Source organism: Arvicanthis niloticus, chromosome 3 (assembly GCF_011762505.2).
Source record: "Arvicanthis niloticus isolate mArvNil1 chromosome 3, mArvNil1.pat.X, whole genome shotgun sequence".
Taxonomy (NCBI): domain Eukaryota; kingdom Metazoa; phylum Chordata; class Mammalia; order Rodentia; family Muridae; genus Arvicanthis; species Arvicanthis niloticus.
The window spans coordinates 128306928-128330685 of NC_047660.1; the positions used below are offsets into that span (position 1 = coordinate 128306928).

The 23758-nt window shown below is 39.7% G+C and overlaps 1 protein-coding gene and 1 non-coding gene across 5 annotated transcripts in view; one reads left to right on the top strand and one right to left on the bottom strand.

The window, feature by feature from the left end:
- Hecw2 (HECT, C2 and WW domain containing E3 ubiquitin protein ligase 2) overlaps positions 1-23758 on the top strand; it is a 358088-nt gene that overhangs the window by 275838 nt on the left and 58492 nt on the right. For all 4 annotated transcript variants that reach the window (XM_076931910.1, XM_076931912.1, XM_076931911.1 and 1 more), the window contains 3 exons: positions 3449-3551; positions 5730-5826; positions 21290-21373. In XM_076931910.1, the coding sequence (XP_076788025.1) occupies positions 3449-3551; positions 5730-5826; positions 21290-21373 (284 nt within the window). The remainder of the gene's footprint in view (positions 1-3448; positions 3552-5729; positions 5827-21289; positions 21374-23758) is intronic.
- LOC117706473 (U2 spliceosomal RNA) lies at positions 14755-14938 on the bottom strand. The gene has a single exon (XR_004606560.1). It is a non-coding gene; the product is annotated as a U2 spliceosomal RNA (small nuclear RNA).

The window sequence follows — 23758 nt, forward strand, 5'->3', positions numbered from 1 at the left end:
TTTAGGGACTGGCTGATTCATTGAGAAAAGACAGGATATGGTGCTTTGTGAAATTGGGTTGCCTTTTTGTTGTTTGCTTGGGTTTGGGGGGGGGGTCTGTTTTTTTGTTTTAGTGTATCATTCAGATGCTTAAAAGGTTTTAGAATGTTGATGAAAATACCTCTAGGCTCAATTGCAAATTTAATAGTTGGGGGTATATGATAAAAGATTGAAGAATAAAGTTTCATATTTAACTCAGAGAGAATTGTTAATATGCAAAATACGTACAGAAGATAATAATCCCTTTAGATACCCAAGGATAGTATCAAAAAAAAAAAAAAAAAAGAATGAGTGTTTAGTGGGCTAAAGTTTGTCAACTACAGAAAATAATTTCTTAAATGAGGTTTTTTTGGATGCTATTAAAATATTCACCCGAGGGTGAATCTTTAGAGCTGTGGGATCCAGCTGGGACCATCTAAAACTACAGTGTATGTGGTAGAACTGATGTACTGTGTGTGTTGATTGCCCAGAGAAGATGGTCCAAGTGTGACTGAGTACCACACTACAATCTACTTGGCAGTTTGCAGTGACTCATGGTAGCCACACGAGGGCTCTCCAATACCCTAGCCCAAAATACAAAAATCTTGTTTCCCTTTTTTCTTTGAACAACTTAGATACATAAAAGGACTGTTTGTGGTTGAACTTTCTTCCCCATAACATAAGTTTATGCCTTATGTGCATACTGTGGCTTCTAAAAATTTCCTTAGACAAATGGAATTAAGATTCTCTTTCTGCCTGCCATTTCCAAATGCATATCATATTTCCAATATCGTATTGTAGGTCAAATATTCTGAAGTCTTTCTTATAAGAAAAAAAATTATGAATGCAATAAATAACTGGATTCAGTTCATCAAAATTCCACTCATGGAATTTCCTCCTAATGTGCATTCTGTTTTAACATATCATGTGTTCACTGTTTATAGACGAATATACATGAGAAGCGCATATAAAAATGATATATAAGTCTAATGCAGGGTGAGGTATGCATGAAAATATTTATGTTTTATGAGTAGCCAATAAATCTTTATCTTGCTGTCTGTCCTATAAACCATTACTGGTGAACTGGAAGACACTAAGAGCATTCATCTTACCAAATACAACTGGACTCTCGCCCTTGGACCTTGTGTGGATGTATAGTGTAATTAGGACACTGCCTGGCTTTATCACATGGACAGTGCACTTTAACTGTTTACTTTATGGTGACATCACAAGCTGAAGGTGACTCTTCTGTTCAGTCAGGACAGTGTTTCTGGGAAAACATACACAAGATTAATAGCTAGACTTAAACTTTTAGAACATCTGACTCAAAACTTTGAATTTCTTTCATGGTCTAGGGGTCCCCAGTCATGGAAGAGGGCCTCCCAAGAGTAAATTAGCAACTTAATGAAAATCTCTCTTCTGTTGATGGGAGCTAGACAGTGAAACAGAGTAACCAGCATGTAGCCACAGTATTGTCCAGCCTTTCTCAAAGAACCCCCTTTAGGGTGCAGCACTTGAGAGTACGGTAGGCACAGCTGGAAACATTACATATATTTCTGGGAGGAATTGACCACTGTCTTGTGGTCTGGTTTTAAGAAGTGAGGTCTTTAAGACGACCTGTGGCTGTTCTAGGAAATGTTGACATACAGGAAATCATACAGACTGGTGGACTGAGTTGGTAAAGTTCCCTGCCTGGAGGTGTATGGAGAATGACTGGCTGTGTTCCTCAAACCCAATAACTCATTAGAAGCAGGCAGAAAAGACTTCTGGTTATGTAATGGGTCTGTTACCATCCTAGCTTTGTTCAGCAATGTTTACAATCGGTAAACAAGCTGCCATCTCTGCTGTGGCAACAAACACCCACTGTCATGTGGTTGGGAGTATAACAAGCAGAAATAAGTAACAACTTAGTTCCCATGTTCTTAACATGGAAAGCCAATTTAAAACTATATTTTAAATGAATAGAAATCAGAGTAAAAGCCCTTGATAAACTTTGAAAGGGCTAGTGAGGATGCTGGAGCAGAGGAGGGCTGTGTAAAATCCTGGCTACACATGTTGACAAACTGACTTTGATCCCTGGAACCCAGGGAAGAATAGAAGGAGAGAACTCACTCCACAGACTCGCCCTCTGACCTACACATGCATACCATGGCACCCATAAACGCCACCTACAATAATAATAAATAACATCTTAAAAACCTTTTTTAGTAGCTGAGACAGAAAGCTGTATTTTTATAACTATTAGATAGTAATACAGACTTTCTTTTTTTATTGTTTCCATCTGTATTAAGGCATAGGAAACAAATAATAAACCTGTTAATAATAACTGGTTCTGAAATATACACCAAGCACCATAGGAGGTCAGAGGACAGGACTTAACTTCAGCTTGAAGGAAAGGGAAGGTTTCATGGAGGAGGGGCCTGTTTGAACTATCCTTTGAATAAGATCATTCCAGAAGAATAAGCAAGAGGACAGAAAAGCTGTTTCTATTGGGAAGAGCTTTAGAAAGCTCCTCAAAAAATGTACAATTTGTTATATTTTTAATTTATTAGTATATTGCTAGTGTGATATAATGATATGGCTATGAAGATTTCAGCAGGAGGAGACAGAAGTTCCATTTGAGAAGTAGCAATTAATAAATCCAGTGTTACCTTCTGTCCTCTTTCTTCTCATGGCCATGATAGTTGTTGTAAAAGACTTCTGGAATACGAGAGAAAATGCTAGAACAGACACTAAAGCAATGTTAGAGTTTCCTGGAAGAACACAAATGAGTAGTTACCTATTTGTAGGGGTTTCTAAATCTATAATAGGCACAATAAATAATTCAGGCTAGGGTGGCTGTTTTTAGATCTTACACACCTGCTACTGTTAGCTGTCTGGTGTGGGAGGCTCAAACCAGAAAGAGCTGTTACACCAGGTCCTCTAATGGGCATGTAAAATTGCTTCTGAGGAGATACTGTGCTAATGCACTGCCCCACAGGAAGATTACTGCAGCTCAGCTTCTCTGCTGAGGCAGGGAATTCCCTCATCTGTCTAGCTAAATAAAGGAAGGAATATCCTGGCACAGCCCCGATACGCATTGTATCACCCAGCTGTTCCCATTGATTGTATTATGGCAGGTTGGGTTTCTGTCCGTGCAGAAGTTATTTCTGATGAACCAGTCTACTCTTTTGCTTCTGCAGTCTTGGTAATTACAAACAGATTGAACCACTGAGCCACATATACTCACTGACCCAGCCTCTATCAAGGACAGGGCTGTGTCAACACCCCCACCAGCATCTTTCAAGGGCCTGATGTCAGCCCCACAGCTAGTACTTGTTCTGATCAGTTGGTCATTTTCCATGGTAAGTGTTTTGAACAACTCAGTTTGAGGTACCAATACCAAGTCCTCTAGCTCATGGTGCAGACATAACTGTTGCTTGCATTCCAGGTAGGAGAAGACTCTCGGCATGCAGGACCACCAGTTCTCCCCAGGCCATCCAGTACATTCAATACGGTCAGCAGGCCACAGTACCAGGACATGGTTCCAGTGGGTATGTAGCTCTTTCTACACATCTTTATCTATATTGTCATGTTATTGTATAGAATCCATACTGTGCTGATATGTGCCTGCAGCCTGCTCTTCACTTTTTACCTTGTATCATAAAACCACTGTATTATCTTTAAGAAACATATAACAAAACCCTGTCCTTGAGCCGCAGAGAGCTTCTGCCTCATAAAAGCCTGCAGTCCTACTTAGCACGTATTGGATTGTTAAAGGAAAAAAAAAATCTAATGAGATAATATGCAATCATTGTAAATTAAGCATTTGAACAAACATGTAATTAGAATGCATTGCACCCTGAGATAAAATTTAAGTGGTATGTGAATCCATGGTAGCCGCATACACTAATCAAGCAAGGCTACAACATTCTTAAGGACTTTTATAACAAATAGAAGGTAACAACAATCTCCAGAATAGTAAGCTGAAATAAATGGTCGTGAGCTTACAGGTCTGAAAACCATTCTGAACTGTCAATGACATGATGAAGCTAAAGTATATTCATGGTCTCAAACCTGGAGCCCCTAAGGCTTGCAGAATAGACACACTACTGAGAGACAGAGGGATTCACTTCCCCATCTTAAATCAGAGCAGCTTTCTCTTTGTTTTTGCTTTAAAATGCTCATTCAAAACCCAAGATTCTTACCTGTTAGGAGAGGTGCCATGTGCATGAAGATGGTCTTCTCAGGGCAAGGCACCCCACTGTACTGCAGATGTTTTCCCCAAATGTGGCAAACTTGACTAAACAATTTTTGGTGCCAGGGTAGGGGGATGCAGTTCCAGTCTACCCTAGAAACAAACAACAAAAACCCTTTGTCATAAAGTATACTGTAATGCCCTGTGACCTAAGTAAGTTTCGCAACCAACAGATAAGAAATCTAGGGTTGATGTGTGTCTGCATTTGATAATGTCATTATTAATATGTAATATGTTTATAAATACTCCATGTATAACTTTCAAGAGCTATAAAAAATTATTGCTTAAGAAGTACCTCATCTCTGATTTTGGGTGCAATATAAAAACAATTCCATTACAAAAGTATCTTCAGTTCACCTATCAGTAAATGCTCATTTAGGGATCCTTGGAGTTGACATTGGAATTCCGTTTTAGCAGATAGCATTTAAAAACTTTTCAACTGTCCATGTATATGTATGGACAGCATGAAGTTTCTGGTGTGGCTACCTGTAGAATTACTGGGCTCTCTGCTGTTTGTAAATTCAGACACTCTAACCTTGGTTCTCTGAATTATATTTATTACCTATTTCTGATTATTAGTCATATAACTAAGCAAAATGATTCATTTTCCTGACAGAGAGGTAATAATGGTACCCCTGATAAATATTAATGAACAAATTTGGTATTTCTATAGCCATAGTAAGTAGGTTGTAGATTGTTTAAAAATACCTGGTTTGCCTCTAGTTGATTTCTGTTGCAATTGTTCATACAGTGGGTTTGGAATGGAGCTGTTTGCATGTGGTATTTATTTCCACATAGAGTTATAGAATGGCTCATCAGTAGCACTGTGGCTGTAACTGTCACTGTTGTTTTGGAAGTTCTCTGGTTCTATTTCTTTACCTCTCTGGCTAGCTAATATTCATCCAGAAGATGGTTTGTCATATTTTATGGTTGTCATTTCTATGCAATTGTCTGCTGTTGGAATTTTGTTGGTGGTAGTAGGTTTGGTTTGGTTTGGTTTTTGAGAGTAGAGTCTTAACAATGTAGCCCAGGTTGGCGTCAAATTCAGTCCTCCTGCTTTAGTCTCACACATGCTGGGATTATAGACCTGTACTATATACCTGGCTTTGAGATTGATTTGAGTAAATTTAAAATAGTTAATTTTGTTGGTATACTAATCTTGCCATTTGAAAGTAAATATGGTTTGTCAGAGGGGTTGATAAAGAATAGTACGTGACATGGATCAGGTGTAACCCTGATAATCACATAACAGCTTAGACGAAATGGAACAGAGGCATCTGTGGGCACAGTCACAGAACAGCTTCAGCTGAAGACTAGAGTGAAGGGAGTATTAGCCACAGACATACTTGTTAAAGTCTGAATTTAGATCATTGTAGAAGTAGCAGTAGATTTTAAATATATATATATATATATATATATATATATATATATATATATATATATACATATTTCCATTTCTTTTACTTTTTTTCAGCCTACAATGACAAAATTGTTGCTTTCTTGCGTCAACCCAACATCCTTGAAATTCTGCAAGAGCGTCAACCTGATCTTGCCAGAAACCACTCACTCAGGTAAACAGGCTTGGGGTTGCTCCGGGAGGCACTAGCACCAAGCACTAAGCTTCAGTGGCACCAGCAGTCATCCTGGGACTTGCTCTTACCTCCTGACATTGTTCACAAAGGTTGTGTACGAATGTGTTTTGCCATCAACATCAGCTCCTTTAGCCCCAGTCTTCTCTAGCAAGCACAAAAGTGGAGTAAGGGTGGATAAATAACCTAGAATTCCCCCTCAGGATTCTTGGAACCAAATGTGCACAGCCAAGAATACATCACGGCGTGCAAACAATGACACTGACATTTTAAGTGTAGCTTGAATCAACGTGAGTAATCTTTTATTGGGTTGAGATTTATAGGGTCCTAGACTTGACATTCTATTTTTCCTTAATGAAAACACAGTAGAACCCAAGTAGAGAATCCCATTTCCCCTGAGTCCTCCCTTCAATATGTCCTGCTTCCAGTTTCCCTATGCATTCCTAAATATGTGCTCCTCTTCTGTCATGCTGTTGTTTTCTTGGTTTGTCTTTGTTTTAAAACACCTTTTCCTAAACCTTTCAACCTCACAATGGCTCTTAGTTTTGGGATATAGGACAGTGTTTCCAGTCTCAGTGTGCTGTGCATCACAGGTGGTAGACAAGAGGAAATCTTATATAATCCGGTACTCACTCGATTTACACATTACTGTAATCGTGAGCTTTTTCACCTGTGCCCCAGTTCTCAAAATAACAACTCTGATACTTAATTATATATGTATAAATGCCTAGGCCATAAGCTTGGGCTCGTTCCCTGACTAGCTCATAACTTAATTAACCCATTTATTCCTTTCTATGAGTACCACATGGCTGGTTACCTCTTCTCAGTTTTGTGCTCTGTCTCCTCAGAGTTCAAGGTGAATCTCTTCCTGCACCCGACTCTATCTCAGAGTCCCTCTCTCCTACCAGAACCCCAACCTCCTATTTCCTGCTTCAGCTCCTTAGCCAGTCAGCTTTCTATTGACGGGTGATGCTTCCATACAGTACATGAGAGATTGTCTCTGTATATTACCTTTAATGGTAGAACTGCATTTGCCAATGATGCTATCCTCGTATATAGCTATGGTTCTCAAAGACTGGATCCACTTACTTCTACCAACCTTGTTTTCACCCAAATGATGTAAAGCTTTATATAATCCAAAATGCCAGAACTCAATCCCACGCCTACCTTCAATCCCACTCTCACTCCTCTTCCATCTTTGAGGTCATTTCTTCTGACTTACTTCCCATACCCTCTCCAGAGCTCAATTCAAGAAGCATGTGCAAAGCCCAAGCATTGTTTTCTTTGATTCTCTCCATGTAATTCTACAGCACAGACAGGTGTAATAACCTGGCTAGACAGTAATTTGATGATTAAGCGTGTGATGTATGAAATTGGTCTTTGTACTCTTGACTGTGTGACTTTCTTGCTCTAATTTGATTTCTCACGTTCTTATTTTTCAATTAGATTCTTAGACCCTTTCCACTAGATTACACCCAGCCCACCTGTCCCTAGAGTTCTGTTCCTTGCTGCTCAGATATCTAAAAGCCCTCTCTCTATAGTAAGCAAAATGCCAATATTACTATGCTACCATTACTTTATAAACTTTACATTTCTGAAGAATATAAACTAGGTAAAATTTTAAATATAACATATATGTTAGAATCCTGGTTCTGAGAAGCTAACTACACAATGAGCTTCAGTGTTTTCTTTATATAAGCATGCTGTTCCTGATCACTGAAAATTACAAAAATTATGCAAGTATGGAATTTGAACTTTTCTTTTTTAGAGCATCCCCTTAGCAGTCCACAGTCCTCTAGAGATTAATAAATTTACAGAAGTAAGTTTAACCTTCTAATTAAAGATTGTAGAGATTCTGGACCTCAAAGCAGAACAAATTCCTCCTCTCTTCTTAATCAGGAGGTGAAGAAAACTCTAGTTTCTCTCACTTTTATTTCCTCCAAACACACACACACATACACAAGAGAGAGAGAGAGAGATCTTCTGAATGCATCTCATTCCCACAGAACAGACTAAGAAAGTGAATACTTAAGGAGTTTTGTGCTTTTCTTCTAGACTCTAGGTTATTATTTAAAGTAATTAGCATACCTTTAAATCTCTGCCATAGGAGAGGCTGACTGATTTAATCTGCCTGTACAGGGCATCTGATTTACAAACAAGTCTTAAATTCTTAAATTACTTTAGAAGAACTTTAACAGGACAGTGTGAGGCTCCAGTTGATAGCATTCAGCTTTCTGTTTCCTTTCTGCTTTTTGAAACTCCTAAGAAGGCTGTCAATTTTAATTTTTCCAGTGGTCTTCAGGGGTTCCTAGTTAAGCATATTTTTTCTGCATATCTCACACAGTAATCTCTTATAGAAAAATTAGTTTATTGGATTTGAGATATATTTCCATCTAGAGACTCTGTACAGATTGTGACCACAAGAAGCATCAGCAGGCATGACAAGCCAAATGAGACAAGAACTCAAATGATGAGATGATGTTCTTTCTCTTACCCAGTGTGTGTCACTCCATGTTTTCATTTGCTTATCGTAACAACATAAAGGAGAAGTTTTTGTATCTGAGAGAACATTCTGTTTCATAGTTAAAACTGCACTGTAAGGAACATTCCCACAGATGTAGGGGTGGAATCTAAGCTGAGGTTTTTAAATTTCAGATTTTGATGACAGTTTTGATAATAGATTGTGTTAGCCAGTTGTCATTATGACAAAGTTCCTGAGATAATCTATTTATTAAGGAAAAAAGCTTACTTTACTTTTAGTGTCTCTAGTCCTTGATCTGGTGGCCCTCTTGCCTTTGGTCCTGCGATGAGTGTAGTGGTGGTGGCAGGGCTGTCAGATGGGAGTAACAGGAAGCTAAGTGTTCATTGTAGAGCTAGGAGCAAGAGTTAGGAGCTAGGGTCTCTCAGTCCCCACTGGGAGCACAATCCTGATGATTTACCAACCTACCTCAAAACATCTTCTCCTGGAAGTCCACAGCACTGCCCATTAGCACCATCTTGAAAACAAAGACTTTTTAACTTGTGGACCTTAAACATGCACGGAATGGAGCCAGTGGGTAATCAATCTATGGGTCCCAGGTGTCTTTGAGCTCTGGTTCTGCACAGCCGAGGATTACTAACACATATTTCTGGGCATTCTTCCTCATCGATAGCACAGCCACTTGAAAGAAGTAACCTTCTGTGTCCCTTGAGTAAGGGATGCCAGTGGGAGACTAAAGTGGGCATCTCTTTGCTTTGTGCCTCTCTTGTGTTGCTTGTGAGTCCTTCCAAGTCACAGCATAGCAAGCGATCCATTCAGCTTTATTCATACCCAGTGTTTTCTTCCTTGAGGCTCCACTTTTCTCTTTTCATGCAGAATATCTGTGGCTTCCATGTACAGAATGGCTTTTGCTCTCAACTGCTGTTCTGCGATCTTGGTTCTCTCTGACTTTATCAGTCATGATAAGGTTGAATGGTACCAAATTGTCCCTCCAAATCCGTAGTCCAGGAAGAGGATAATTCTTTCAGCTCAACATCCAGAAGGCGAGATGGCTCAGCTATTGACAATGTGTGCTGCTCTTTAAGAGGATCCACATCTGTTTTCCATTACCCATGGTTTAAAACCATCTATAAGTCCAGCTCCGGAGAATCTGATGCCCTCTTGTGACTACATGAGAAATGGAGCTTACATATACACATACCAACCTCCACGTACCTACTCACAATTTAAAATAATACAATTTTGAAAAATGAACATTCAAATTTGCTGCTGCTTCTGTACAAGGTACTGTTAAATTGTACTATTCCTTTTCATTGGAGGAGAATAATCATACCAAGATAGCTAGTATATGTGAAGTTGGAATGAAAAATTCTTATATAGTATCAAAATGCAAATATCTTAATTTAAGACATCTTTAAAATTTTTTATGAATGAATAGAGCACATACAAATTCCATACTTTTTTTTTTATATTCTAACTTATTATATTGCAGGATCATCAGCCTGAGGTAAGAGTTGAGAATTTCCCTCTTTGGTGGTTATTAGGCCCAGCCAGGAAGTGTGCTCCTGCCAGTCCTGTTTTCCCAGGCAGCACTGGTGATGAGCAGCAGGCTGACTGTTCTTCACAGGCTTCTTACAGAAGTCCCTTGCCATGAGAATGTGATCTGTGATACTTTTGTCATTTTATTTAAATAAATCCTTTTCAAATTTTAAGTTACTCTTAAAGAAGTAAGCCAAGAAGTTCTGAGCCACAAGAAGCAAAGAGGCATGTGTCTCAGTTCACTACCCAAGATGCAAACACAAACATGGACCTTCCTGTTTCTCTCTGTCATCCTTTCTGGACTACCTTTCAGTTTTAATGTAGATTGGTATTGCTCTGATTGAATTTTCAAGTTACATTTGCCTTGAAATTACAGAAAAATATAGAATTTTGTAGAATTAAAGTTTCCAAAGTTTCTTAAAACTAACTTAACTAAAACAAATTCCAGTGTTCATGGTCCCTAACCTGTTTCTCATGCAACTCGTTTACAAATGAATTTTTCCTCTTTATAACTGAGCTGGAAATATTAACCTGAGCTATCACCTGTACTCCTTGGTATAAGCAGCATGAATTTATACCTGCTGATCCTGACACACATTCTTGCCGGGGCCTGCCTCTCTCTGACTCTCAGTCTCCTCTCATTTATTTACTGCTCACTTAGATTTCAGGACCAATCTAACAGTGTTCTGATCTTTGCTGCTTTACTCAATTTAAATAATAGAAAATCTAGAGTGATACTGTTATTTTCCTGTAGACCATTTATATGGGGATAACTATTTTAAAAGCATCCTATTAAAATAATTTATAGACAATTTTATAAATGGTAATTGGGTACTTTTGGTAGAAGATTCTCAACTCTCAGTAGAAGATCAGAAGTCATGGATCTTGAAAAGTAGTTAGGTATGTATCTTAAAAATTCATATTTGGGGGGCTTAAGAAATGGCTCAGTGGTTAAGAGCATTGACTGCTCTTCCAGAGGACTGGGGTTCAATTCCCAGCATCTACGTGGCAGCTCACAACTGTCTGTAACTCCAAGATCTGACACCCTCACACAGACACACATTCAGGCAAAACACCAATAGACATAAAACTAAAACAAATAAATTACATTAAAAATTCATATTTGGGGGCTGGAGAGATGGCTTAGCTGTTAAGAGCACCGGATGCTTGTCTAAGTGTCCTGAGTTCAATTCCAAGCACCCATGTGGTGGCTCATAACCCTCTGTAATGCGATCTGATGCCCTCTTCTGTCATGTAAGCATACATGCAAATAGAGTGCTCATATAGATAAATAAATAAATGTTTAAAATTATATTTTTAGTCAAACAGGCCTATGTTTGAACACTACAGTTTACTTATGACTCAAGGTAACTTTGATGAAAGCATTTAAGAACCTTTCAAGTTACTACTCTAAAAACAGGGTTCTATGTTTCTACCTATATGTTTATCCTTTTAAGGTTAAGTGGAGTAAGGATTATGAAGCATTTGGTCGTTTGTAAGCCTAGCAAACAGAACATAAAATGAAGTTAACATGTTAGGTATCTGTCCTTTACATCTTGATTACATCACAGGGACTAAGTTTAAGATAATTTGTCTTTGAACTTCTCCAGATTCTCAGAGCCACTTGCTCTGGGACTGATTGTACATACAAATGAAACCATGTGATTCTATGCATGCAACTGAACCTTGGTTAAAACGCTCTAGGAAATGATTAACTTCGTGCAAGAGGGCTGGCTGGAGCAATTTTCACCAGCTCCTCCCTCTAAAGGCTTTTATATACATACAATGGAATCAACCTTAGAAAGAAAGAGTTGAGCAGACTCTGGAGAAAATTTCTGAGAGCTAAAGTTTCATGAAATATTTGCTCTTAATGTCTTAATTTAAATGTATGTGCTAGCTTATATGTGTGTGGTAGGCTTTTGACATATACCTATGTCTCATCTTTGCATCTTGGAGTATGTTTATTTTAAAGCCAAAATATAGGGTGTTAGTTTCAATTTATGAATATATTTTCAATTAAAATACTTGTTACCAAATATGTAACAAAATATTATAATTCATAGAAACTATAAAACTATACATCCTGGTATATTATAGACATTGATTATTAAAATGATGGACTTGGAATTCAAGCTGTGAAATGCCTTCAGAAAGATGTATTATAACTAGACATAATAGTTAAACTCCTTTTACAAAATCAAAAATGGTTTTGTTCATACTGAAGTTTCCTCTTATCTATAGAGATTAAGTTCTAAGAGCCCAGTGTTTGCATGATAGTTCCCATGGAATGGAACTGCACATATACTGTGATACTTACTTGTGATAAAATTTGATTTATAAATTTGGCATAGCAAGAATGTAACAATTCCAAATAAAATAGGGTAAGTGTGCTGTAATAGAAATTGTTTAAAACATGAATTTGTTTATATCTGGACACTTTCCATTTAATGTTTCTGAGCTATGGTTGACCACAGGTAACAGAAGTTAGACAATAAAAAGCCATGCGGCTAGAGAAATTGTTCCGTGGTTATGAGCACTTGCTAATCTTTCAGAGGACCTGAGTTTGATTCCCTGTACCCACATTTGGTGGCTTATAACTTCAGCCCCAGGGATGCCAGTGCCTCTGGTCTCTATGGTTACTGGTACGCACGTGCGCTCTCTCTTCTCTCTCTCTCTCTCTCTCTCTCTCTCTCTCTCTCTCTCTCACACACACACACACACACACACAATTAAAACTAAAAATAAATGGTTTTTGAAAACCATAAAGAATATTACGTTGATCCTCACTTCATAAAGAAGGAAGGAAGGAAAGAAGGAAGGAATTGTGGGTTCATAGAGAAAGGGCCACTACTGTATATAGAATTGTGTTTTGTTGGATGCATGGTTCCCATCACCATTGACTCGTGAGACATGTAAACCTGTCACATGAACTATCTGTTTGATACTCTGAGCATCATTCTAACTTTGTGAAGGTTCTGTCTAAGCAACTGTCCCTCATAGAAATCCTCAATACAAATCTGTCAAATGGAGGAACAGTATAATCAGAACAGACTGCCAACATCAGCACAGAAAAGGAACAGATCACAAGAACTTAGGCTTCACTCTATTTCCAGCAGGTACTTGTGTTTTAAAAAAAAAAAAAAAAGCATGAATAACGATGTGGCCCATCTAGTTCTAGGCTTGCTAGCTTACAATCTTCTGAAAGCCTACATCATAAGCTCCAGGCTAGGTATTTGCATTCCAAATATGCTTAAGATGAAGAAACAGAGTTAAGCAAGTGTCAGTCCTTATCCTGTAGATGGCTTATATTCATCTGTATCAGCGGTTCTCAACCTTCCTCACGCTGTGACCCTTCAGTATAGTTCCTCATATTGTGGTGATCCCAACTATAAGATTATTTCGTTCCTACTTCATAACTGTAATTTTGCTACTGTTATGAATTGTGATGTAAATATCTGATATGCAGGATATGTGATATGTGACCCTCCCCCATGGGGTCTCGACCCACAAGTTGAGAACCACTTGTTTATATGCTCTCTTCAACATGTGGTGAATTTATATCATTTGTGTGTGCATAAGAATCACCTAAGAATTTTAGGCTACATGGACTAACATCCTAACCTACCCTATAGAACAGTAAGTAGAAAGACAAGGAACCTTTCTGTTGTGGGCCATCTGTTAGGGCAGATGGTCCTATGACTGATAACTATCAATGGCAGTCACTAATTTTCCTTTCTTGGCTTTGAACCATTAGGGAACTCCAAGCACTTCTCTAAAACCACCTCGGGCAGCTTTAAAAGCACATGTATTTGCAGCTGTGTTAGTGAGAGCCCAACAGCCCAGGAACCCAAGTATGCAGAGTCTGCACTGCTGGCTCTAATTCTTCAACACGTGCCCCTCTTTAACTTCAGGTCCAGAGAGAGGATTGGTTTCAGTGAGAATGTTTTCTGTGGGAATTTCAGTCTTAAGACACGGTGTGTTGTCCTCAAATGACCTCCTTCCTGTGAGAGAGTTGCTCTCTGATGGCACATGTCTACATTGAGAGGAAGTGGTTACAAGCCGAGTGTGAGAGGCAACAGCACTGGAGCTTTTTCCTGAACTTGTCATCAGTGCAGCTTAGCTCTCTGTTGTTGGTTTTTTGGGGGTTTGTTTTGTTTTTGTTTGGGGGGGGGATTGGCTTTAATGTCCTCTTTGCTTCCCTTTCCACATCCCTACGTGGATCCTAATTTAGTCATTAATGTGAAGTCAGCTTTCTGACTCTTTTTGTTTCCCACCATAGCAGAAAAGGAGAGCAATACTGTTTATCACCAACACAGAGAAAGGGTTTTAGGAGGCTGTCGTTTTAGCATTGGCCGGTCATGTGCCCCATTTGTATTTTCCTGCGTTCTCTTGTGTATGAAACACTGTGAAGAGCATGTGATCAGAGGCTTACAGGAGGAAGGACTTTTGCCCTCAAGAAATTCCTTAAAAGGAATTTATAATCTTCGTTGTAAACCACTAAGATTGGACAGCATTTCTTTATGACACAGGACCCTTCACATTAACAGAATAAACTCGAATCGATATGATAAAGTAATATTCAGAATCCTCTAACTGCAATCAAATGTGTTAGTAACGTGTCTCAAACTACATTAATTCCAAACACTAAGTAGCTTTATAGAAATTCGCATGAGTTAAATCTCATTTTCTAAAAGGAAAAGAAGTATTGGAGGTCAGTCATGTTGAGTTTAGCCACTTTTATTCTGAAGAAACTTAAATATGTGTAAACAGAAAATGTGTATAAATTTTCTATGTTTATAGTTTTTATGAACCATAAACCAAGAAATGTATAAATTAAGTTAAAACTAAGAAAATTAATTTTATGTAAATTAATTCTTTTAATTTAAGTCCCCTGAGGGAATTTCTGGAGGTTCTGCAATACCAGGATGATGTGTGGAAAAGTTGGGGCATGCTCCTGTTCTATCTCCCTACTTCTAAAATCCACTTAATATATTGTCCTTGGGTAGAGGAGTATCACATGTTAATCTAATACACACAGACTCTGCACTTATCTTCACCAAAATGCTCAAAGGCAATAGAATTAATACTTTATCTGAGACTTTTTTCAGAAATCAAATCATCAACGTTGAGATTATTATCAGTAGAAAGACAAACTTGCTCTTTTGTGGGGTGAGGGAGGGAGTGTTGTTTTTTTTTTTTTTTTTTTTTTTTTTTTTTTTTTTTTTTTTTTTTTTTTTGAGACAGGGTTTCTCTGTATAGTTCTGGCTGTCCTGAAACATTTCGTAAAGCAGGCTGGCCTTGAACTCATATCGATCCACCTGCCTCTGCCTCCCAGTGCTGTCTTAGACCCTGTCTTTTGTTTCCCTTGTGTTGGGTTCAATTCCTGTGCTTTGGCATCTGATAGTCTGTGATATGCATCCTTGTCATTATCATGGCATCATCTCGCCTCCACAACAGAAACTTATTTGTATTTGCTGACTCATTGTATTAGTCTGCCAGTTTATTCAGAGTGCTCTTGTTGGGACTCAGACCTAGGCCAAATAACTGAGGTACATATTTTACAAACCAAGGGAGACCTGGCCTCCAGGTTCTCCCAGCATTCCTCAGTCCCCACATATTACAGGGTATGGCTGGGATAGCCCATCCTCTACCCTAAACTTTTCAGCCCAGGGTTTGGGCTTCTCCTCCCCCAGAAGATCTTCCCTTTATAATCCAGGCATTTAGGTCTCTCTGCTCCTCTCTTTCCCTGTGTGCTCTTTCTCTTTCCTCTCTCTTCTGTCTCCCTCCCCATAGCAACTTCCCCTGGCTTCCTTCCCTGGGACCAGTGAACCCACTGGAGAGTGGCTCCCCAATGAACCTGCCTTTGTACACTTTAATTTGGAGGCTACCCAATAAACTACATTTATATACTTTAATTTGACCTGATTTGGCTCATTTTACTGGTAAAGAATATACCCCAATTATAATAGTGATGTAGTAACATTCATTAGAATGCATCTCATGGTGTGTGAATTTCACCACTTTTCCATTTTAGAATACTGCAAAGCTTCTCATAGAACAAGACATGGCATTTTCCGTGCAACATTTAGCATAACTGCATAATATACTTTTTAAGTTCATCTTTTTGTTTTCTCTTTAGCCTGTGGCAACTCATATAGCTTCCCTTGATCATTTTCATCATACAAATCAATAGTGCAATAAAGAAGTTCTCTTTCTAATCAATAAGAGAATTGTGCAGGAGCAGAAAATGGGCACCAAGGCCCTTGTGGCATAAGGACAGACAGCCGTGGTCACTAACGTTGGAAGAGTCTGTCTGATGGTTAAGCATTTGTCTTGTAGCTGCATCTTATGCAGCATGAAGTCACATAGTGGTAAACAGTCATCCGTGTCATCTATAGTATCCGAAATATGCTCTATCCTTTTATTGGTTGGTCACCAAAATGAGAAGAAACTTACAACTTCCAGCAGAACTTGGGATTTTGTCTGTAGATTCCTAGTAGATGAAGGTCACAGTTTGAGGAACACTGGTCTATAGAACGTTGGGCAAGTCGGTGATAACTTAGGAGCAGTTCCTTCTTCGTTCTTGGAATTTATGCGCCATTTCTGAGACTCGGCTTAATTGTCTCTTCCTCTTGTCCTCAGCCCTGGTCATTCTCTGAATCATCAATAAACTAAAGTCACTCTTGTTTTTGCTTAAAAAGACTTTATAAAGGACCTCCAGGCTAGGTGTATGTCCAAGGCCTAAGCCAAAACTCAGTTACATAAACCAAACACTTTATGGGATTTCAATATAATACTGAGGATTGCTTTTGATTTCGTCTGCACTACAAGCTCCTGGACAGACAACTTTGCAGTGTTCTTTAAGCCTGGTCTACCATGTCTGGAAAAATTGAAAGAGAGAGAGAGAGAGAGAGAGAGAGAGAGAGAGAGAGAGAGAGAGAGAGAGATCGCTAACGTGATGAATACCAGGTGATGTTGTTTAGTGCTCTGTCCTGGAAGCATGACCTAGACTGGCCTGGTAGAATACTAGTCTTAGCCAGCCTCTGGTATGTTCTCATGAGAAAAATCAAACCAGTTGTTTTCGTTGCCTTGTAGTTAGTATGTGAACAAGCAGTCTTCCCACTGGCATCCTGTCTCTGATGTCAACCTCCTTTCTTCCCTTCAACCATATCTTCCTTGTGGCTCAGAAGAGCAGCACGGTGTTCTTCTTACTCACAGGGTGTTATAGGCCATGGTGCAGCCGAGAACGTAGCATTTGCATCATCACTTTGTCCAATTCAAGTGAACAGAGTTGGTGAAAGTGCAAGCCTGTTTGAGTTTTGCTTTTGTTCCATTTGTTTTGCTTCACTGTGATTGAGGACTGAAGAGGTAAAGTTCGTATTTGTTGAAGATAGCTTCAAGATCAAAGCATATTATTATTGACTCTTACACAAGAACTTCTTAGGCTAAGGAACTGTTATTTTTCTACAAGATAATTTTTTCCAATTTAATTTTTTTAATGCTAACACTTAGTTCTTTTATTTAAAAATAACAAAAACCAAAAAACACCAGATAGTGGGCCTTGATCCATCATGTGTTTTAGAATATGTTGCTAACACTAGTGGGACAATGACCTTCCTGGTTCTGATCTTCAAGGCAGAGTAACTTTGCAGGGAACTTGGCATCATAAGCATATTTAAAAAAAAAAATGCCCAAGTCTCGTGTCTTCATAATCTCTTGTTGATTATAAAGGACAGAAAATAAATGTTTTTAAAGATAGGAAAGTGTCTTGGGGTTTTAAAAAGCAAGCTGGGCCCTTTAATCCCAGCACTTGGGAGGCAAAGGCAGGTGGATTTCTGAGTTTGAGGCCAGCCTGGTCTACAGAGTGAGTTCCAGGACAGCCAGGACTACACAGAGAAATTCTGTCTCGAAAAACAAAACAAAACAAACAAACAAACAACAAAAAAAAAAAAGCAAGCCGGGGAGGAAAGGGTTTATTTAGCTTACACTTCAGATCATGATTCACCATTGGAGGAAGTCAGGGCAGGAACTCAAGCATGGCTGAAACCTGGAGGCAGGAGCTGATGCTGAGGCCATGGAGGGGTGCTGCTTACTGGCTTGCTTTCCATGGCTTGCTTAGCCAACCTTCTTATAGAATTTAGGACCACTAGCCTAGTGATGATACCACCCAGCATGGGCTTGCCCTCTCCCTCATTGATCACTAATTGAGAAGATGCCCCACAGCTGGGTCTCATAGAGGCATTTCCTCAGGTGAGGCTCCTTCCTCTCTGATGACTCTAGCTTGTGTCAAGTTGGCACCCCAAACCAGCCAGCACAACTGACCTTTGTCAAACTGACACAAAACCACATCACCATTAAGCCATATTCATCCCCAAGATCTAAATAACTTTAAAGGTCTCACAGTCTTTACAAATTCGAGCACATTAAAATTTCAGTCCCTTTGAAGTATTCAGTCTCTTTTAAAATCGGTAGTCTTTTCCAACTCAAAGTCTCTCAATTGTGGACTCCAGTAAAATGCTTTTTTACTTCAAGAGAAAAAAAAAAAAATCAGGGCATAGTCACAATCAAATCAAATCCAAATCAAACTCTGACTCTAACCATCCAGTGTCTGGGATCCACTCATGATCTTCTGGGCTCCTCCAAAGGACTTGGGTCACTTCTCCATCTCTGCCCTCTGTAGCACACAGCTTGTCTTCTAGGCTCTGGATGCCTCCACTCCACTGCTACTGCTGTTCTTGGTGGTCATCCCCATGGTACTGGCACCTTCAAAACACAGCAATTGGGCTGCGCTTTCTCAAATAGCCTCACATGAGCTCTCTTCGTGATGCCAAGCCCCAACTTACCTTCATGACCCCTTCAGTCCTGGGCCTTCAACTGCCACTGAGGCTGCACCTTCACCAGTGGCCTCTCCTGCTCTCTCAAAGTGCCAAGTTTCAGCTGCTCTCCATGACCCCTTCATGCCTTCAAAACTGGCACTACCTGGGTGACTCTTACACAGTACCAAATCTGGCTGCCAACACAAGGTACTACCTTGGCTGTCTCTGGAACACAACTTCTTTGTGCTCTCAGAAAACACTTCCCAGAAGATTTCACTTCAGTGATGCTGATCTCTTCTTAATCATCTCTAATTGCTCAGCTCCAGCTAACCAGCATCAATTGTTCCAGTAATGAAAAAGTTTCACTTTAGTAATTCTGGTATCTTGTTAATCATAGCTGACTGTTCAGCCCCAGCAAACCAGAACCACAGAATCAGCGACAGCCCTGATAGAGTCTTTAAGCTTCCCTCTGAAATGTCACAAGCTAAGCCTCCATCTTCTCTACTACTCTCAACATTCTTATTTTCCAATCTCCTACAGAACATCTCACTGAGATCTCAGCACTCAATGGCTTTCTAGCTAGAAGTTCCAAAGTCCTTCCACAATCTTCCCCAAAACATGGTCAAGACTGTCACAGTAACTCATTATGCTGGTACCAACTTTTCTTAGTCAGGGTTTTATTGCTATGACAAAACACCATGACCAAAGAGCAAGTTGGAGAGGAAAGGGTTTATTTGGCTTACACTTTCATATCATAATTCATCATTGGAGGAAGTCAGGGCAGGAACCCAAGCAGGGCTGGAACCTGGAAGCAGGAGCTAATGTAGAGGCCATTGGGGGGTGCTGCTCACTGGCTTGCTTTCCATGGCTTGCTCAGTCTGCTTTCTTATAGAACCCAGGACTTCCCAGGGACTTTTTACCCATGCCCTTACAGGGGACTACCTTTATAAGCCCAGGGATGACAGCACCCACCATGAGCTTGCCCCCTCCCTCATTGATCACTAATTGAGAAAATGCTTCACAACTCAATCTCATGGAGGCATTTTCTCACCTGAGGCTCTTTTCTCAGTGATGACTCTAACTTGTGTCAAATTGACATACAATACCATCCAGTTCATAAAGGTTATGTGCTTCCTACACTTATAAACATAAAACAGATGTAGCTAGAGGAAACAAGGGACTGAACCCTGTGCTCTAGGCCTGTAAGCTGTGTGGCTAAAGGCAAGTCAGTTTGTATGTGTTTAGGGATTTTTCATCCAGGCAGTTTAACCTTGTGGCTTCTGACTCTGTAAAGAATCTTAAGAAGTCGACTTGGATCTTATGAACTTAAGGTACAGTGGAACTGGTGAGAATACCAAGTAGAGCAACAGGATGCTCTAAAGAATAAATCTAGATGAGTCACTGGAGACACATCTCGTTTTACGCTTCGGGTCTCAGAACACAGAGTTCTTAGCACTCACAGTAAAGTTGTGTATATGTTTGGCTTCCATATTCAATCTACTGAGATGGTTTCAGTGCCATAGCCTAGACTTTTATTTTCTCCCCTCATCTTAATGCAGCACTAAAGAATGCTCTGAAATAACATGAGGTAAATTAGAGAAGGAGTAAGAAAATGTTTTATTAAAATTATGGTCCTATGAAAAGTTTAAGATATTATGAACATGAAGATAATTTGTAAATCCAAAGATGTTGTCACATCTATTTATGGTAAGCTAATGACAGAAATAACATGTCATGGCAGTGTGTGTGTGTATGTGTGTGTGTATGTGTGTGTGCACTGTATTAGACATCCAACTCAAAACCATCATCTATGTAACAGGCAAGCACTCCACTACTGATCTGTATCTCCACCCACAGCATTGTGTCTGTCGAGTGAGGGCTATTTAATTTACATGTCTACATTATACACAACATCTACTTTCCCAGTCTTAGTAATTAAGAATGTTTCAGTTTTTTATTATTTAAAAAAATTCATTATTTAAAATAGCCATGTTCTTTATTATTTTTTTTAACTGAAGCTATAAGCACAGTCACAGGTACAGTCTGTTTTCAAAAAAGACCTTGCCACATGTAACTTACAGGTTTATCCTCAGGAAAACAGATGGCTATTCCTACCCAGACCTTTCAAATGACAGGGGATAAATCTGGGTGGTTGCTTTCTGAAGAGTGTGAAGTCACTCTTTCAAATTGTTGCTTAGATACAAACTCCCCGGTGGCCTTAACTCAGAAAGGTTTTACTGTCTGGAATAGTGCCGTCTATAATGCTACTTAGGCTGCAGAGTGTGGGAGGCACTAAAATAAATGTTTTCTCTCAACAGTAGAAGTTCTTGTTGCCCACAGGGTCTTTTCCTTGTATGTTTTGTTTTGTACCTTTTTGTTTATTTGGCCCTGGAGTACTGAGGATGCTAGGAAAGCATCCAACCACCTCATTCCAGCAGACAACATCCTTCTCAAAAGCAAAGAGTGTGTCTGTTGGGGATTTCTATTCCTAAAGTCCCATAGCACAGTGCCACTTAATAATGCCACAGCCAGGGTGGAAAACATGGTTATCCAATAAGTTACATCCCCAAATCCTAACATGGACATTTGCACCATTTCGTTGTCTCAACAGGGAGAAGATCCAATTTATCCGAACTGAAGGGACCCCTGGATTGGTGCGGCTCTCAAGCGATGCAGACCTTGTCATGTTACTGAGGTATGTGACACTGGGGCCTCAGGTGGAAGTTTCCTGCTGTTAGATACTTTGGAACATTTTTGGAAATAATATGCCACAGTGTTAGTAACCTTTAAATGTCTCCTTTCTCCTCCGAGTTTTAAGGAAATTGTCATTTTGAAGACTTAGGATGCAACTTTCATAGTAATTTATTTCAGATTACATCGGGTACCACTAAGATTTGCTTACTCATACTTTTACAGTGCTGAGAAGTGAAAAGGTTATACAGACAAATACCTTACTCAAAGAGTAGAACAGAGGTGGTGGCGCACGCCTTTAATCCCAGCACCTGGGAGGCAGAGGCAGGCGGATTTCTGAGTTCGAGGCCAGCCTGGTCTACAGAGTAAGTTCCAGGACAGCCAGGGCTACACAGAGAAACCCTGTCTCAAAAAACAAAACAACAACAACAACAAAAGAGTAGAACAGAAGGTAACCACAGAAGTAGATGTACTTACCTCTGGGGCAGGGTAGAGGTCATTGGTAGGTTATTTCTCTGCCCCCACTGAAATGAACCAGTTTAAACCAGATTCGATTATATTAAAGACAAGTTTATTGGGAAGCTGCTTTCTGGTAGGTGAGTTCACTGGCCCCAAGGACCAAGGCCAGGGAAGTCGCCATGAGGAAAAGGAAGTGTAGAGTAGAGGAAAGCAAGAAAAAGAGAGAAAGGATCACATGTGCAGAGAGAGAAGAGAGGAGGGGAAAACAAAAATGTCTAGATTGTATAGGGAGGAGCTTCTGGGGGAAGAGCAGCACAGCCCTTGGGCTGGAATGTTCTGGTTTGGGGAACAGGGTATGCCAGGGAGGGACTGAGGGATGTTGGGAGAGCCTGGAGACCAGGTCTGCTTTGGTATGTAAGATAGGCACCTCAGTACCTTGTCCCAGGCTGAAACCAAATAGTCATCTCTAGATTTTCTTTTCACTGTTTTTCTTTTTTCTTAAAATGTGCTTTCTCTCCTTTTGCTGGTTTCAGAAGTAGCTTATTTACTTTATGGCTTTTAAGAGTTTAGGTTTGGAAAGTGAAAAGGTTGAGGGTTGGTCAATGGTTCTGTGGATTTGATGGTGCTTCATGGAACTGATGTCTTTCATGGTGGTTACATTAAGTTCAGTTTTTAAATTTCAGAGTACTTTGGAAGGGCAACTACACAGTTTTCAAAAGACTTTCTCACGTTTGATATCAACCCTCAACCATAAGCAAATTAGAAATACAGTGCTTTTCCAGATCCAGTGGTGGGGAAACTGCCCTGGAGGTCTCTATAGGATCAAAACCCCTCAGGCAACACTGTCTATCCCTAAGGGTCACAGGCCACAAGGTGTTGTTTTCTTTGTTTGCTGGGGAGTTTTTGTTTGCTTGGGTTTTTTTGTTTTGTTTTTTTGTTTGCTTGTTTTTTTCTTGAGACAGGGTTTCTCTGTGTAGTCCTGGCTATGCTGGATCTCACTCTGTAGACCATGCTCAGAAATCTAACCTGTCTCTGCTTCCCCTGTGTTGGGATTAAAGGAATGCAGCACCAGGGCCAGGCTTGTTGGTTTTCTCTGTTGGTCTTGACCTTGACTCTAGTCCTCTCTCCCAGTGTTCATTGTCCTATTTCTTGCTGAAAAGCTGTTTCCATTGTTGCTATAAAAGGAAGACTCCAAAGGGTGTAAGCATTCCCCAAACTTTCTCTTCACTTGACTCTTGAAGACCTTTGAGGAGGGTGTGTCACTTCTGAATCAATCAGGTGACCGACCCTTTTAATTGAGGTATACTGAGTTAGTTCTAAAAATAGTATAGCCTGCCAGATAGTCAGGAATACTATTTATCTGCTAGTGCAAGAATAGGATGTTTCTATAAAAATAAAGTAATAAAAAAGTAACAGTCATATGTGAGCAGAAGGAGAAACAAGGGAACAAACAACTTAAGACAGTACAGGCTTTTAATTTGGGCGCTAAAAGTCTCTAGAGGGGAATCCCTAAGGATGAGAAGTCTGCAGTGTGCACAAAAGTTAGTATAGGGCAGAAGGGGAGACTGGGAAAGAGTCTGGAAAGTTTCCTTTCAGCCTGAAATCAGCCATCACCAGGAGTAAAGAATGAATGCTGAGTATTAAGAAAATAATGTCAGGTGGTGGGTAAACATCCCCCGGGCAGCCATTGTCAGGTGTCAGCAGGGGGGAGAGGCAGGATTAGGAAAATATGTAGGGAATGAGGATTGCTGTGATCTCACTGCCCAGAAACCAAAAAGGAGAAGCTTTTTAAATGGGGTGGCCATGGCTACAAGTCTCTATCTTCTCTCCTTAGTTAAACAGTATTTAGATAGAATGGTCTTAAATATCTAGTTAATTATAGCTAAAATAGTTGTACTTTGTTAACAAACCACAGTCTACATGAGTTTCT